The sequence below is a fragment of the Quercus suber genome, unplaced genomic scaffold, assembly GCF_002906115.3.
Source record: "Quercus suber isolate HL8 unplaced genomic scaffold, Cork oak 2.0 scaffold_42, whole genome shotgun sequence".
NCBI classification, from domain to species: domain Eukaryota; kingdom Viridiplantae; phylum Streptophyta; class Magnoliopsida; order Fagales; family Fagaceae; genus Quercus; species Quercus suber.
In genome coordinates, this window is record NW_027069507.1 from 758,750 (window position 1) to 775,178 (window position 16,429).

Consider the following 16,429-nt stretch of genomic DNA (forward strand, 5'->3'; position numbering starts at 1 on the left):
TCAAGTTCACATTTCACAATGGAACCTTCACATCTCTTTCAGATTTTTAATTTATTGACACCATTAAATAAATTGTCGCATACTTTTCCTCCTAAATATTAAAGTTGCTGTGAGTACTATGAACAGAAATTATTAAATAAGTTTAGCAAAAAAAAATATATATATATATAAATTATCAAATAAATAAAATAAATTTTATATTACTAGAAATTATACTTTAAACACTGGAAAAATTGTAATATTTATATATTTATATAAATAAATATTCCAGTAGTTGTTTCTAAGCAAGTCTGATATATATTTTAGACATGGCAAAATGGTCGGGTCGGGGTCGGGTCAATTGGGTTGCGGGCTAGGTTGGGTTGACCTGTATTTTTCACATGAATTTTTTTTATAAAGAAAACAACATGTATTTGCCATTTGGAAAGTCATGCAACAAATTACTTAATGTAAAATGCATTACTTTGAATTCATCACTTATATCAAGAATGAACTACACTTGTAGCTAAATTGGCACCTCCCCATGTACAAAGTGCTTAGGGGGTCTAGGGGGGAAATGGTTTGAACTATGGGGTTAGCAGCATATTGTAATTATTTTTCAAAAAAAAAAAAACTACACTTATTAATACTTATTCAATAATTTTAAAATTATATAAATCCTAACATTGCTATCTAAAGCAAAATAACAAAGTTTGATTGTTTACTTATTTATACATGGTCTCTTTCATGAATATCATATCATTGTTAAGCAACACACACTCTAGAAAATATTATAATTTACTTTGAAAAGCCATTTATTTTGGACATTAATTGTTAAAAAATAAGTCTAAGCACTCATAATTTATGTTAATTTGATACTTTGGCTTCACTATTTTCACACTTGTAAATGTTTCTCACACATGTCTACAATTTTAAATTTATATTTTTAACTATATTGTAACCAGATTATCTTGGCATGTATTTTGCTATTTGATATCTAAAAATCTTTACTCATTATAGAATGCTCAATTATTCATCTTTCAATTAATTTGCATGCAGTTATGTAAATGTCTCAATTATTTCCTTAAAGCTCACAATTAAACCAATATTGTCTTAATTTCATTATTTTTTTTTTTTTACCAAAAAAAGGTTTTAAAAAATGGTTTAGGTTCAGGTCAAGTTGCAGGTTGGATCGAGTTGACCCACAAAAAACAGGGTCGAGTCATAGGTCAACCTGTTTTTACTTCAAGTCAAAAAAATGGGTTCGAGTCAGGTATTTTTAGAGTTGGGTTGGGTTGGGTCAAAAAATTCTGACCCATTTTGCCATGTCTAATATATTTAGAGGTAAGACAAAAATTAAGAAGTTACCTCAAAGAAAGGAGAATTCATGCTGCTTTTATTTGGGATGAAAGCTTTGGATAGAGATAGTTTTAAGACCGAACCTTTTTGTATTTTCTCTATTTTGGGTTGCGTAATAAAGAAGAAAGGAGCAGTCACAAAAAGTTTCTCTTAAGAATTATTTTTACCTTTTGTCTTCTTCCTATCAAAGCAATAGTGTTACTGGCTTTTCTAAGAATCCCAGAACTTCCTTAATGACAATTTGTTAAAGGAAATTGGATAGAATGCCTGAATTGAATAACTTTGAAACTTAAGTGACTTAATTAAATAAAAGTAAAGTTAATGAACTTAATGGGTGCACTTTACATTTTAGCCTTTTAAAAAAAGGAATAAGATACTTTAACTAGATTCAAATCCTTCTTTTCAAAAAAAAAAAAAAAAGATTAAAATCCTCCTCCCTTACTTGTTGTTAGAAAAAGGAAAAATAGAAAATAAAAATCTCTCATAATTTCTGCTATAGTCCATACTCAGTCTTTTATCAACTGCCTTTTTCAACTAACAGAAGATGATGAGAATTATAAACAACTTCTAGTCTACACTAAAGAATAAAGATTTGACATATTTTTTTTGTCAAGTGAAATTTGAAATAAAAGTGATTCTATTCTAGCATCTTAACTAGTTTAAAGTGTGAGCAGTATTCTTTCTTCACTTTAGTTAAAAGCTTTGTAGTTCAACACTTTGTTAGGAAAATAAAAGTAAATATTTCTCCTCCACATGTTAGGAAAATTAAAATTAAAATTTCTCCTAAATTTCAACCGTATTCCTTACTCCTTAAGTCTATTTCAACCGCTCTTTTTGGGCAAGAGAAGACAGTGAGATATAAGCAACTTGCAGTCTACACTAGAGTCTAGGGACAAAGACTATACTTATTTTTTGCGATGTTAGACTCACGAAAGTCTGGAGCAACATGTCTGTTACACACACACACACACACTTTGCATAAGTCACTTTTGCATTCAAATCATGATTTCCAGCTTTGTGATGCAGAGAAGAAATGAAGGCAAATTCACCATAAATAGTTAGATAAACAGGGCATCCCAGATCCCTTTACTGAATTCTCACGCAAAGAAGGTCCAAACGAAGTTATGGGACGTCTTAGCAAGAGTAACTTGTTGTCTATCCTTTGTTGCCTTTGTTTAAACATAGGCGTTGCTGCTGTAGACACAATCAGATCTTCTCAGTCCATCAAAGACTCTGACTACATGATCTCCAATGGAAGTGCTTTCAAACTGGGATTCTTCAGCCCAGTAAATTCTACCAACCGCTACCTAGGGATATGGTATAGCAACATTTCTGCATTCACAGTTGTATGGGTAGCAAATAGGCAGAAACCCCTCAAGGATTCTTCTGGAGTTCTTACTATATCTGAGGACGGCAACCTTGTAGTATTAAATGGACAAAAGGAGATTCTTTGGTCATCAAATGTTAACAACTCTGTAGCCAATTCAAGCGCCCAGCTTTCAGATTCGGGGAACCTTGTCTTAAAAGAAAACACTACAGGAACAACCCTATGGGAGAGTTTTAACAATCCTTCTCATATAATGTTACCCGAGATGAAACTTAGTACTAATGAAAGAACAGGTGAGAAAGTGAAGTTGACATCATGGAAAGGCCCTTCTGATCCATCCATTGGAAGCTTCTCTGCCGGAGTTTCTGGTCAAAGTCTTACTCAGGCATTCACTTGGAAAGATGGTAGACCATATTTCCGCAGTGGTCCATGGAATGGTCGGAAGTTTATTGGATCACCAAGATATCCTCAATTTCATGACAAATATGGTGTCGTACAAAACCAAGATGGTTCTTATTTAATTCAATTTATTGCCTTTCATTCTTCACACATTGTCCTGACTACGCAAGGAAATACAGAGGCAAGATATTGGGATAGTGAGAAGAAGGTTTGGGAGGTTGAGTGGAAAGCTATGCTCAGTGTGTGTGATGTTTATGGTACGTGTGGTGCATTTGGAAGCTGTAATTCAATGAGTTCACCAATTTGCAGTTGTTTAGAGGGGTTTGAGCCAAAGAACACCGAAGAATGGAATAGACAAAACTGGACTAGTGGATGTAAGAGGAGGACACCGTTGCAGTGTGGGAGGGTGAATACTAGGAGTGTAGCCGACAAAATGGATGAGTTTTTGAAACTGAACATGATGAAGGTGCCAGACTTTGCAGAATGGTCAGTTGCTCAGGAAGATGATTGCAGGCAGCAGTGTTTACAGAATTGTTCTTGTATAGCTTATGCATTTGATTCAAGCTCAGGTTGTATGACATGGACTCGAAGCTTAATGGACACACAGAAAATCTCTAACGGCAGTGGATTTGATCTTTATATTCGTGTTGCTCATTCGGAACTTGGTGAGTGTTTTTTACTTTCTGTCAAAATTTTATCTTATGCTTCAAATCATGCACCCATAACACCCCCTTCCCCCCACCCCTAAGCTAATGAAATCATTGTAAAATAAAATTTATTTGACCCCCAAATGGAACTTAAAAAAAAAAACATAATTACGATTTTCTGATTTACAGATACAAAGGGAGATGTGAGGAAAATTGTCACTATTACAGTGATTATAGGAACGATTTTTATTTCAATCTTCGCGTACTTATTGTGGAGGTGGATGGCTAAACACAAAGGTAATATTCAGACTAGAACTAAAACAATGTACTAGGAAATGTTGCTATAAATTAGAGTATACTCACAAATGTAATGGAAATCAGCAAGGAGAAAGCAAGCGAAGAGGATGTTAATGTTAAACAGAGAAGTACATAAAAAATTTCCAAGTGAAGACATGCTTGGAGACAATCTGAACCAAGTTAAAGTCCAGGAGCTCCCATTATTCGATTTTGTGAAGCTAGCAAGTGCAACAAACAACTTCCATGAATGTAACAAGCTTGGGCAGGGTGGATTTGGTCCTGTATACAGAGTAATGGTTGCTCTTTTAGAGTTTCTTGTCTGATAATGTGAATAAGTACTTAACGATTTGATGTTTGTTTGTAGGGAAAATTGTCAAATGCACAAGAAATTGCAATAAAAAGACTTTCCAAAACTTCTGGACAAGGGTTGGAAGAGTTTATGAATGAGGTGGTAGTAATTTCTAAGCTCCAACATCGGAATCTTGTTAGGCTCCTTGGCTGTTGTGTCGAAGGAGAAGAGAGGATGCTAATCTATGAATACATGCCAAACAAAAGTCTGGATGCATTTCTCTTCGGTTAGTTAATTTTGATATCATTTCTTAATACAAAAATATTTTACATTATTTTTTAACAAGAAATTGTGGACAAAAGTAGTGTATTTTGATACAATCGAACAATATTCATTGTTATGGTACTTCACATGAAATAGTTTTTTGATGACTTAAACCAAATGAACTTCTTCTTCATGTTCATTCACCTTGTAAGTTTAACCCTTATTTTCTTTCTCTTGTTTCTTCTATTTAATTCAATAGATTCACCCAAAGAAATACTGCTAGATTGGAGAAAACACTTTCACATTATAGAAGGAATTGGTCAAGGCTTGCTATATCTTCATAGGGATTCTAGACTAAGAATTATTCATAGAGATCTAAAGGCAAGTAACATCTTGTTGGATAAAGATCTAAATCCAAAAATATCAGATTTTGGTATGGCCCGAATTTTTAGAAGTAATGAAGACCAAGCCAATACTAATAGGGTGGTTGGAACTTAGTAAGTACCTTTCAAATTAGCCAATTCAATCAGATACTAATATTGTTAGAGTTGACAAGATTTGGTTGTGTTTTGTTGAAATTTAGTGGCTATATGTCTCCTGAATATGCAATGGAAGGGCGATTTTCAAAAAAATCCGACATCTTCAGCTTTGGAGTGTTGTTACTAGAGATACTTAGTGGAAGAAGAAACTCTAGCTTTTATCATGATGAGCAATCCATGAGTCTTTTAGAACATGTAAGTCATCTTTATCTCATTCCCTTACCTTTTACAACCTCCAATGCTTGTTTCTTTTAAGTTTTATTATTGATGCTAAGAATTTCAATCCTCTATTTATGTTTTTAGGCATGGAAATTGTGGAAAGTAGACAACATTGTGGCCTTAATAGACCCAATGATATCTGAACCATGCTATGAAATGGAGATTTTGAGATGCATACATGTTGGACTGTTGTGTGTGCAAGAATTTGCCAAAGATAGGCCAACTGCATCTACTGTAAATTCCATGCTTAAAAGTGAGATTATTGATCTTCCCTGTCCAAAGAAACCAGCATTTACTGAAAGGCAGATTGGGTTAAATACAGAGTCCCCTAAACTTAGCCAAAGAAAATGCTCAGTTAACAATGTTACTATTACAATGATTCAAGGTCGATAGGCAACATTTGTTATTAACATCATCATCTTGGGGTCTCATATTCATTTTGAACACTTTCCCAAGAATCTCATATGGTGTAAATGCTGCCTTCTCTATTACCTTTTCAATGTCCACTTGTTAGTCCAATCTAAGAAGAAAAAAAACCATTAAACCATATTCTCTTCTTGGTACACTTAAAATGCTAACTTTATGGCACCTATAAAGACCATGTTTTGTTGGCTTTATTTCATACCAATTTTACTTGTAAATCTTCTTAATTATGATTGGAGATTACAATTTATTGGGGTAGATTTACTTGAGCGGTTGAGCCCATGTTGCTGTTGTTGAGTAGTTCAAGTTGCCCTTGCGAGCTGCATCCTAGGTTGTAAGATGGACCTGTGGCAGATAAAGGAAGCATTTGTATTTATGAAGTCGCAACCTGCTCGAGGACAAACTTCCAGCACTACATTCTTATCCACAGCCATCTCATTCTTATCCAAAAAACAACGCAAGAAAGCTAGAGAGAAAACTCTATAGAGCAGATTGTGAACCTTTGTGAGAGTTTATTGTGATCATCCTTTGAGAGAGAGAGAACCCATATTCCTTGAGTGAATCCATAGCCTTTTTTCTTCTCTTTCCCTCTCACCATTTCCATATCTTGAGAAGTGATTTTCCAAACATTCCATGTGAGTGATATTCCTTGAGAGATTGGTGCTGGAAATTAATAGAGAAGCTACAGCACATATCCAAGAGATCTTGGTCGCTTACTGTTGCTGCTCAATGCATGGACTCCAATACAAGGTGAAGAAAGGACTTCAATAAGTTGGGTTATAGCTGAAGCTAGGAGGGCTCAAGTACTAGGGGAACTTTAGGCTTGAATGGTCTTTAGGAAAGCAGCATTGCAACTATTCACTAGTGGAGATTCAATGGTGGCGCTTAGAAGAGGTTTGTCATCGGGAACTCTGCTTTTCTTTTCGATAACACATCAGGTGTTATTTTTGGCTTGCTTCCCTTCTTTTATTCTGCACTTTATATTGCTTTCTATTCATTTATTGCTATTTGAATATGCATGCAATGCAATGAAAATTGGTTAATCACTTATATTAAGCATTAATTGTTAATTTAGGGTAAAAGTGATTGACTTAAAATTGGTTAGCTGGGGTTTAATTATTTGCTATGAGTATCAATAGCAATTTCTCAGCACCTACCAATAACAAATGAACATTCTTATTAATTTGAAAGAGCATGGGTCTTAGCCATTCAGATAGGCACCTATACCCGAGTAGTTGAAGGTCTTGGCCTCAGAAGAACTGATGATCTAAATAAAGCCTTGATCTCTAAGTTTGGTTGATCAGTAGCTTCTAATGCAGACAAGACGTGGGTTCATCTCCCCAAATTCAAATATCTTCAAGATTGAAGAAATCAACTGCTGCCAACTAGAAAGGAATTCACAACTAAATTCCATTGCTTAACAATAACAAGGGTCTGTCTGTGCCACCGCATTGGATAAGCCTCAAATACCAATATATTATATATGGACTGATCCATGGGTCCATATAATCCCAGAAATCAACCATCTAGCAGATCTCATCTTCCCTGCCTCATTGCAATGGAACAATGACTTCTTTGCAAATTTATTTATTTATTTATTTTACTCCAATACAGCCATCCACGTTCAAAAAATCCATATTCCATCAACTCCAATACAGCCATCCACGTTGAAAAGATTTTTGCATCTTCCCCTGCTCAAGCCAACGCTAAGGGCAGCCTTACTCTTGGCCTCCATTGCTGCAAATCAAGGATGAAAATCCATTCTCCTTGAAGGTGATGCCAAAGTTGTAATTGATGCTCTAATATCAAGCCCATCTTGTGCTCAGGATGGTCCATTCGAACGCTCATTTAATGGTCTGCCCCACGATAGGGCATGTTGGACTATGCAGAATTGAATAAATATTTCTTTTGAATCATTTATTTAAATTTATGCTTCTACCGAACCCAAGAACTTTCTTTTCAAAGTTCATGTGGATGATTATTGAGGAAGAAGGATATCCCCAACAAAAGTGATAGTTCGCAATCCTACTCTCATTTAAAACATCTCGACATGCAAGTGCAATGCCATGTTGTTGTAAGTATAAGACGTATTATAAGACAATAATCTGTGATGATAGGCTTTTACACTGTATTGTGACCAAATCCAATAGCCAAACCAAGTAGGACCGCAACAAGGAGAGAGAGCTTTAGACTCACACCCATGGCATTCTTAGCCCGAATGGGAAGGCCTGCTCCCAACTCATTTGACACCCTTGTGCTGTCCCAGTAAGTGTAATATTTTTTCAATATTTGGAACATACTAGAGAAAGGACAAAGTTTTCCTATAAACAGTTTCGAAGAATCTCTTCCAACAAGTTATGTGGCATTTAGATGACCATCCACATATGCTTAATTGCTTCATTAAATCATTTGACCAAGTCATATAACTGGTAAAAATTTATGTGACTAAGTGCATGTTGATGGTTATTTCAAAGGCCACATTTGTATTGGGTTGGAGGAATTTTCCTCCAAGTTCTGCCCACTGCAAATAAAAATAAAAATTCAGACCTTAAAAAGAATAAGACAACTTAAGAAAAGGTATTATTCCAACTAACCTTATAGCAGCATTGAGACCATATGAGAACATGTAAGCAATAGCTTCTGTATCCACGCTGAAGTTTTAATCCAGAAAAGAATTATTAAAGCAAAAAGATGAGGTCTGTAACTAGTATAGCCAGGGAAAAGGACAGTGAAACTTACCAAATAGAAATCAATGAAGTGGTTGTTCTTGAGTTTTTCAACAGTCCCGCTAAGAAAACCAGAATCTCGAAGGCTCAGTACTCCAAACTAGCAAAAATTCTTAATTATGGGACTTGTAATATTTATAAGGTCATGTCTGTGCTTATGATAGCCTGGTAGATCAAAATGTTATCGTGCTTAAATGACTTGATGCCAAAACCCCTTGGTTGATACCATGTCTTAGGGTTCAACTTATCTCTTGGGGTGATTTTAGTCACAATGCTAATTTCAATATGGACCAGGTTCTTTTAGCCCGTCTAATTTCAGATCAGTTTAGAATTTCCTTTATTCATGGTGTATCACTAATATAAAGAATAATTTCTAAATTTAAACCACTTCATCAAGCATTGGTGAGTGTTTTGTTCATATTTCTATCTTATCAAAACTTCCTCATATCTTGTCATTCTAAAATATATTCAATATCAAAATAAGGCTATGTCAAATTTTAGGTTTGAAAAAAAAAAATTTATTAAGAATAGTGGACACAATGGGATTAAAATCACACTTATCATACCATTGCTGCAGAGGGCAGGGCTAGTTTCAAGTCTGTAGGAATGTATTGGAATGATTCCAATGAAAATCCCTCCCATGTACGCTCAAATTTCTTTGAACAAGTCAAATAGATGGCCAACATAAGGACTGATAACCATAATGAAACCGAAGCTGCCACTGGTGCTCCCACAAGATTGAGAGATGTCCAGTGTACCAAAGCATATGCAATTTCAACATGAGTAACCAATGATGGTCCTATGACTATGACCAGGGGCCACACAATAGATTGTTCCTGAAGAAACCTCAAGATTTTTTGCAGGAAGCCATATGCAAATAATTCTGGAACGAGATAGAGAGCGGCCATCTTTGCAAGATATCTTGATGAAGTAAGATCAGTATGGGTTCTGTATAGAACCAGATGATGGTTGTGATGATAGTGAAAGTAATGGATATGATATAAGAGACTTGTAAATGAATCCCAAAATTCTTTATTCTTTTGCTCCAAATCCTTGCCCACAAAGTGTTTCAAGGCATCCACTTAACCCAATCTAGAATGAAAAACAAATAACTATAATGTAAGAGTCAACTGTGGAGCATCATTGAAAAGTTAGCCTGCAATTGTTTGTCAATGTTCATTTAGAGAAGGAGCTGAAAGAGAAGCATGAGAATTTTTAGATCAAATGAGCGGATTGGAAATTGGAGGATGAGTTAACATAAACATTCTGAAAGATTGAGCGCAAAAGTTCTAAAAATATTTAATGGTGCTAGCTTGGTCAGCTGCTATATATAATATTTGGTTGTAAAGAAATATACTAGAGTTTACAAAAACAATATTAGAAGTGAAGTGGATGTTGTGAAGAACAAGACTTAAATGCCAGGAGGATTGCCTATGAAGATCAGTTACACTATTCAAAATAGATGCCTTTGTTGAATTCAGATATCCAGTGTCATATATATGCTTCATCATTGATCCAGCTAGGCTAATATGTTGTTAATAAAACCTGCTGTTAACTTGTACCAGAGCTTTTGTTTTTCTTTGCAGCCAGGCTGTGAGTGTCTTTAGTTTTGCTATAGCAAAATTAATGGCTTTTGAAAGAAAGTTCTGAATTTATATTACCTTCATAAAATAAAGAGAAATAATCCCTAATACTGAATACATAAAGTACTGAAACAATGTGTTACAACTTTTGGGAACTGGGTGTGGGATATGGTCAGAATTACTAAGAACAGAGAAGTCTATGGTGTGACCATGAATATAGCTTTTAGAAAGTTGAAGTGGCTTAAAATTTATTTGACAAGTTTAATACGAAACAGGTTGGGGGTTTAACTGAAAATGTTAAAAAGGCAAAAAGAGAACTTGAAGAGGTGCAATTGGGGTTGTTTAATAATCCTGGTCAAAACCAGAACACTGCCATAAAAGGGGAAAAATATCATTGCTGTGACTTTGAGAAATGCTGAGGCCACTTGAGACAGAAAGCAAGAGTTAGGTGGCTTAATTTAGGCGATCAAAACAGTTCAGATTCACAGAGTGATAAGGATTAGAGGCATTCAGAATTCAATTAAGTGTTTGTTAGGAGATGATGTAAAAAAGATTGAAGATGTGTTGAAGTTTTTGAATGATTGAGAGATTAAAAGAGAGACAGCAAAAAGCCCTTAATGGCTACATCTTTGTTACTAAGCACTTTATTTCACAATGAACCTAATGTAGGGATTATCTACTTCAAAACCCTAAGCTAAGCGTAGACTAACACGTGGTTAGTTTGCTTGTTTTATAAGTACATGGGCCTTTGGGGCCATAATATATCTAATAACATGTAACAGATTAGTGGTATGGCTGTGAATTTCCTCAAAATTATTAAGGATATATTTTATGTAATTGACTAATCCTTTGACAAAATGCACTTTACTTGTAATTGGGTAAATTTAGAATGAGTTTAGTATTTCAAAAAACAAGAGTTCAAGTCAATTATTAAAGCCACAAAGATTAGACCAAGAAACAAGTGAAAAAAAGTTGTTCATTAAATATTGGACCAAGAAACAAATGAAGAAAAGATGTTCATTAAAGTTTGACAGATACCTCGACAGAAACAGTATGTCAGTATCTATCAAGATTTAAGAACAAAACTCAATAGAAGCTCGACAGAAGCTGAATCTATCGAGATCTATGAAATCAGAATTTCCAGATCTGATTTTTGGCCCTAGCTGACATGTATGTGTAGGGTTTCTTTTCTCATAACCCTAGACATATATAAGACTTATTTTAAAGGCCGTTATACATGGAGAACACATGCAGAAAGTGACCTAGTGCCTTATTCTCTCTGCAAGAAGTTACTACGTCTTTTGTGCCTTAAGGTTTTGTAACCAAGTACTTCTTGATCTTCATTGTTGATGAAGTGAAGAATTTTGCAACCAACAACATCTTCAAATTGCTAGAGTTAGTGTCGTACTAGGATCCGTGCAAAAAGGTGGCGTTCATATATTGAAGAGTTCAGAGATTCTAAAGCGGTAAAAGGTTTCTGCTGTAAGTTCATCTACGGGGATTGTAGAGTCTAGAGACAAAGATTTTATACTAGATCTGAAACTTCTCTTTACTATAGTGAATTGCTTTTCGAGAAGGTGTCCCCTTAGGTTTTTTACTGTGAAACTAGTTTCTTTCATTGGTTTTCTTAAACCATCATATCTTGTCTTATTTACTATTCCGATGTGCATGATATTGACATGATATTGATATTTATTTGTTTTAACAATGATTATTTATAATAAATCTAATTAACAATTTAGGTTTAAAACTTGTTAATTCTATCAACCGATGTCTAAATTTCCTAACAAGTGGTGTCAAAGCAGGTTCACTCAGATTGGATTAATTTCCTAAGAGTGATCCATGACCCCTGTTGTCATAGATCGGGGACAATCCTTTTTTATTCCTTTTTTATTTGATGGCACTAATTATGTGTACTGGAAAATTCGCATGAAAGTTTTTTTGCAAACTCTAGGTGAAAAAGTATGGCAAGCTGTTAAAATTAGCTGGATTAAGTCAAAGGAAGCACCGGTGGATTAGGATGAAGCAACAATCAAAGCGGCCAATTTCGACAGTAGGGCGTTGAATGCTTTGTTTAGTGAGGTAACCAATGAGGAATTCAAGAAAATATTATCCACAGAAGTTGCCAAGAAAGAATAGATCATTCTTAAGACCACCTATGAAGGTACCAAGGCAATAAAGACTGTAAAGTTTTAAAGACTAACTAGTAGTTTTGAAGAAATAAGGATAGAGGAGGATGAGACATTTGATGAGTTTTATGTTAAACTCAAACATATTGCGAATTTTGCCTTCAACCTTGGAGAATCTATAACAAAATCCAAAATTATTAGGAAAATCCTTAGGTATCTCCTCATTAATTTTCTCAGAACCAGAATCTGAAGCTTCATCAATAACAACATTGACTGTTTCCATTACCTTCTTGATTCTTTTGTTGTATAGCCGATAAGCTTTGTTAGTGGAAGAGTATCCCAAAAATATTCCTTCATCGCTTCGAGAATCAAATTTTCCCACATTCTCTCTATCCTTAAGAATAAAGCAAGTACTTTCAAAGATTCTGAAATACTTCATATTTGACTTCCTTCCCTTTCACAACTCATAGGGAGTTTTCTTGGTACCAGGTTTGAAATATACCTTGTTAACCGTATAATTAGCGACGTTGATGGCTTCTCTCCATAAATTTCTAGCAACATCCTTGTTGTGCAACATGGCTCTAGCCATCTCCTAAATGACTCTATTCTTTTTTTCTACTACACCATTTTGTTGAGGAGTAATAGGAGCAGAGAATTTTTGAAATATACCTAATCTAGTGCAAAAGGATTCCATGTATGAGTTCTCGAATTCTTTACCATGATCACTTCAAATTCGATCAATTTTCAAGTTCTTCTCATTTTGCAATCTTATACACAAGGCTTCAACGTGCTTAGGAGCTTCTGACTTGGATCTTAGAAGAATGACCCAAGTATACCTGGTGAAATCATTTACCACAACCATGATGTATCTCTTTCCTCCAAGAGACTCAGTTCTAGTTGGACCTATGAGATCCAGATGTAGTAACTCCAAAGGCCTAGATGTAGTTAATGCCTGAGTGCCTGGATGTTTTGATTTTATCTGTTTCCCAAGTTGACACGGTCCACTCACAACATTGTTTACTCTACTAAGCTTTGGTATCTCCAACACTAATTCATGCTTAGATACAATTGACAGATGTTTGTAGCTAGCATGTCCCATCCTTTGGTGCCATAAGTCTTCATTTGGCAAACAAATGCTATTGCACACAATATCAGCATCAAGTACCAATCCATAGCAGTTGTCCAAAGTGCGAACACCGCTTATGAGTTTCTTTCCAGACTCATTCAGTACAAGGCATTTCCCTTTTGAGAACAGCACCATAAAGTCTTGATCACATATCTGACTTATGCTCAACAAGTTCACCCTCAGACCTTCTACATACAACACATTTGAAATGTCTGGCAGTCCAAGTAAAGAGATGGTTCCCTTCCCTTTTATCTGTGATTTACTCCCATCACCAAAGGTGAAATTTCCACCTTTCTTGGACTCTATAACCTTAAAGAGAGAGCAGTCTCCAATCATGTGTCATGAGCATCCATTGTCAAGGTACCACAAATATGTGTCCATTACCTTAAATGCAAATTTCATCATAAAGCACACCTCATGCTTACACGAAAAATCAATAAGAATGGTGTTTTCTCTCATCTGCCGTATATGAACAAAGCCTTTAACTTTCACTCTTCTCAGATGAACTCCTCTGCACATTTTCATTCTGAGACAGTCTAGTTTCTTCTTTGTTATTCTAAGAACTTTTTCAATAATCATCATGATAGCTTTCAAATAACTTTTAGGCTTGCATTTTCTGAAACACTCAATTAAATAGAGATTAGAAAAGCAAGATGTATTTGAAATAAAAGATCTTTTCATGCCTTTTGCAACCATGACAACAGGGGTCAATGGATCACACAGCAAAGATTAACCCTAATCAAAGTATGCCTACTCTGATACCACTTGATAGGCCAAGAATGTATTGACCCCTTGGGTAAATTAATCAATTAATTAGCCAAGTAAATTAATTAGATTCAATTATATGCAATAAGCGTGGTAGCACAAACAAATCACCAACTAAGTTAAATACAGCAGAAAATAAATTTAACACAGGTGATTTGTTTACGAATAGGGAAAACCACCGAGGCAAAACCCCACCAAGTGAATTTAAGGTCACCACTCCTGAAAATCCACTATTATCAAAAAAAACACTTACAAGTAAAAGAAATCTCAGTACCTAATACCAACCTACAGTTAAACCATTACCCCAATACCCAATTGGACTTATAATGTGATGACAATCTCTCCTTTCAATGCACAGCTCCTTGTATGTGACTAACCAATCGATGCACGGAACCAAGTATGTGACTAACACACCAACTTGAGAAAGATGTTGGCTATAAAGTTCTTCAGTTCATCCAACAATGAAACTTACAAAATTTCTAGAAAATTAAAAAATCAATAACTATGTCATCAATTAAATGTTGGATTTGGCTTACTTCCAGTAGTTTTTCAATTGAACATTTAAGTTAGGTTCTCTTTGAGATAAAATGATGTGATAGTGAGTTTTAATCTGCAACAAATGTTTAGTTAATGGATGATGTGGCAATTCCTTATTAAAACAAAAGGAGATATCTGGTTTAAAAACTACTAGAGGTTAAATGTTTAAATTTCAAGTTGTTGTAGTCTAAAATTATGCATAAAAAATCAAATTATGGATCGAATAGCAAATAACATTTGATTGACATAAAATTTGACATGCGTGTTATGAACATAAAGAATATGCAATCCAAACATGCCCTTAAAGTATTATCACATGAAGAAGTTAAGGATCGATCTACAAGCACAGCTATTGGAGTAAGAGATGAGTTTGAATCCATCCACACACAACTTATTAGAGAGACAAAGAAAAGTGAAGAAAAATAAAAAGTCGCAGTGTGAGCAGCAAGTGACAAAGAGCAAAGATGTCTAAGACAAAAAAAAGAAAATGTGAAATGAAAATGAAAAACTTAAATAAAAAAAAAATTGTTAAAAAAAAAAAAAAAAAATAGCACATGCAGGTAGTTGGCATCCAAATTTTCTCTTTTTTTCTTACTCCACTCTATACTCTATCAATAAACATCTACAACATATCCACTTGTTGATAATGTATTTTTTCCAATATTTTGGTGGTAAAAAGAAAAGAATAAAATTCTTTGTAATTTGATCCAGTGACGGCTCTAGAAATATTTTTTAGGGGGATCATTTAGAAAGTTAAATTGGAAAATTTTAATAAAAAGAAAAATTAAATATATTTAGTTATCAAAAAAAAAAAAACACACAATCGCAAATACATAAAATGTTACAATATCTTTCTATGAGTTTTTGTATTTTGAAATCATCACATGATAATTCATTATCAATCGTTATTATCTATTTTCAATGTGGGTAGATATAACCATTTTATTTTATTGAGTTTGTATAACATTTTTATTTTTATGCACTTGTCACTTTCTATTTGTCATTGTTTTTATAAAAATATTTTAAACTAAATGGCAAAACTCATCTCACTTACACGGTAGGAATTAATGACTAACACAATCACACACATCCATACATCAATAATACACTAAGTGTCTATTTATCTAATCAAATGCTTGAATCTCTCTCATGAATCTCATTTCATCTCTCTTCTCTATTTGACTATCTGAATATCTCAGATTCTAAGAGTAAAAGGTGAGTGTTGTTAGTTTTGTGTATGTGTACATTATTTTTTTTTTTTTTTTTTTTTTTGTTATAAAGTAATCTGTGTGAATTGTGATATGTATGAATATGTGCATGTATAGTGTAAATATATTATAATTTAATAATTAGGAAATACAGAGGGTTTGATATATATATATATATATATGTACGTATTGTTATCATGTTATAATAATTTTTTATTAGTATAAAGTTAGTGATTTGAGGAAAAAAATAGTAAAGTTAATATGTCATCAGAGTGTGCAAAATTTAAGCCATGGTGTGTAAAAATATTTTTAATGATAAATTAAACAAGTAAAATAATATTATATATGTGTGTGTATATATATATATATAAATAATATTTTTTTAATAAAAAGTCAGGAGGTTCATTTGAACCACTTGAAATACATCTAGCGCATGAACCCCCTGAAATACATCTAGCGCAGCCCATGATTTGATCAATGATTTTATTCAACTTCGAACTTGAGTATTTATATAAGGAGTATGTTGAAGGATGGCCTCAAGACAATTGATGCACAGAATAAAACAAATCCCACAAACGTTGCAAGACAGCGAAAGTTAACAAGTTGGATTTTT

At 34.1% G+C, this 16,429-nt stretch overlaps 1 protein-coding gene and 1 pseudogene across 1 annotated transcript; one reads left to right on the top strand and one right to left on the bottom strand.

Moving 5' to 3' along the window:
• Positions 1–2,200: 2,200 nt before the first annotated feature.
• LOC111984312 (G-type lectin S-receptor-like serine/threonine-protein kinase At1g11300) lies at positions 2,201–5,832 on the top strand. The gene is made up of 7 exons (XM_065771355.1): positions 2,201–3,729; positions 3,901–4,008; positions 4,093–4,298; positions 4,373–4,583; positions 4,821–5,058; positions 5,145–5,295; positions 5,404–5,832. The coding sequence occupies exons 1-7, from the start codon at positions 2,463–2,465 to the stop codon at positions 5,710–5,712; spliced, it is 2,490 nt and encodes an 829-aa protein (XP_065627427.1). The 5' UTR covers positions 2,201–2,462; the 3' UTR covers positions 5,713–5,832.
• Positions 5,833–7,863: 2,031 nt separating this feature from the next.
• Positions 7,864–12,769, bottom strand: LOC111984313 (protein DETOXIFICATION 18-like; annotated as a pseudogene).
• Positions 12,770–16,429: the final 3,660 nt, after the last annotated feature.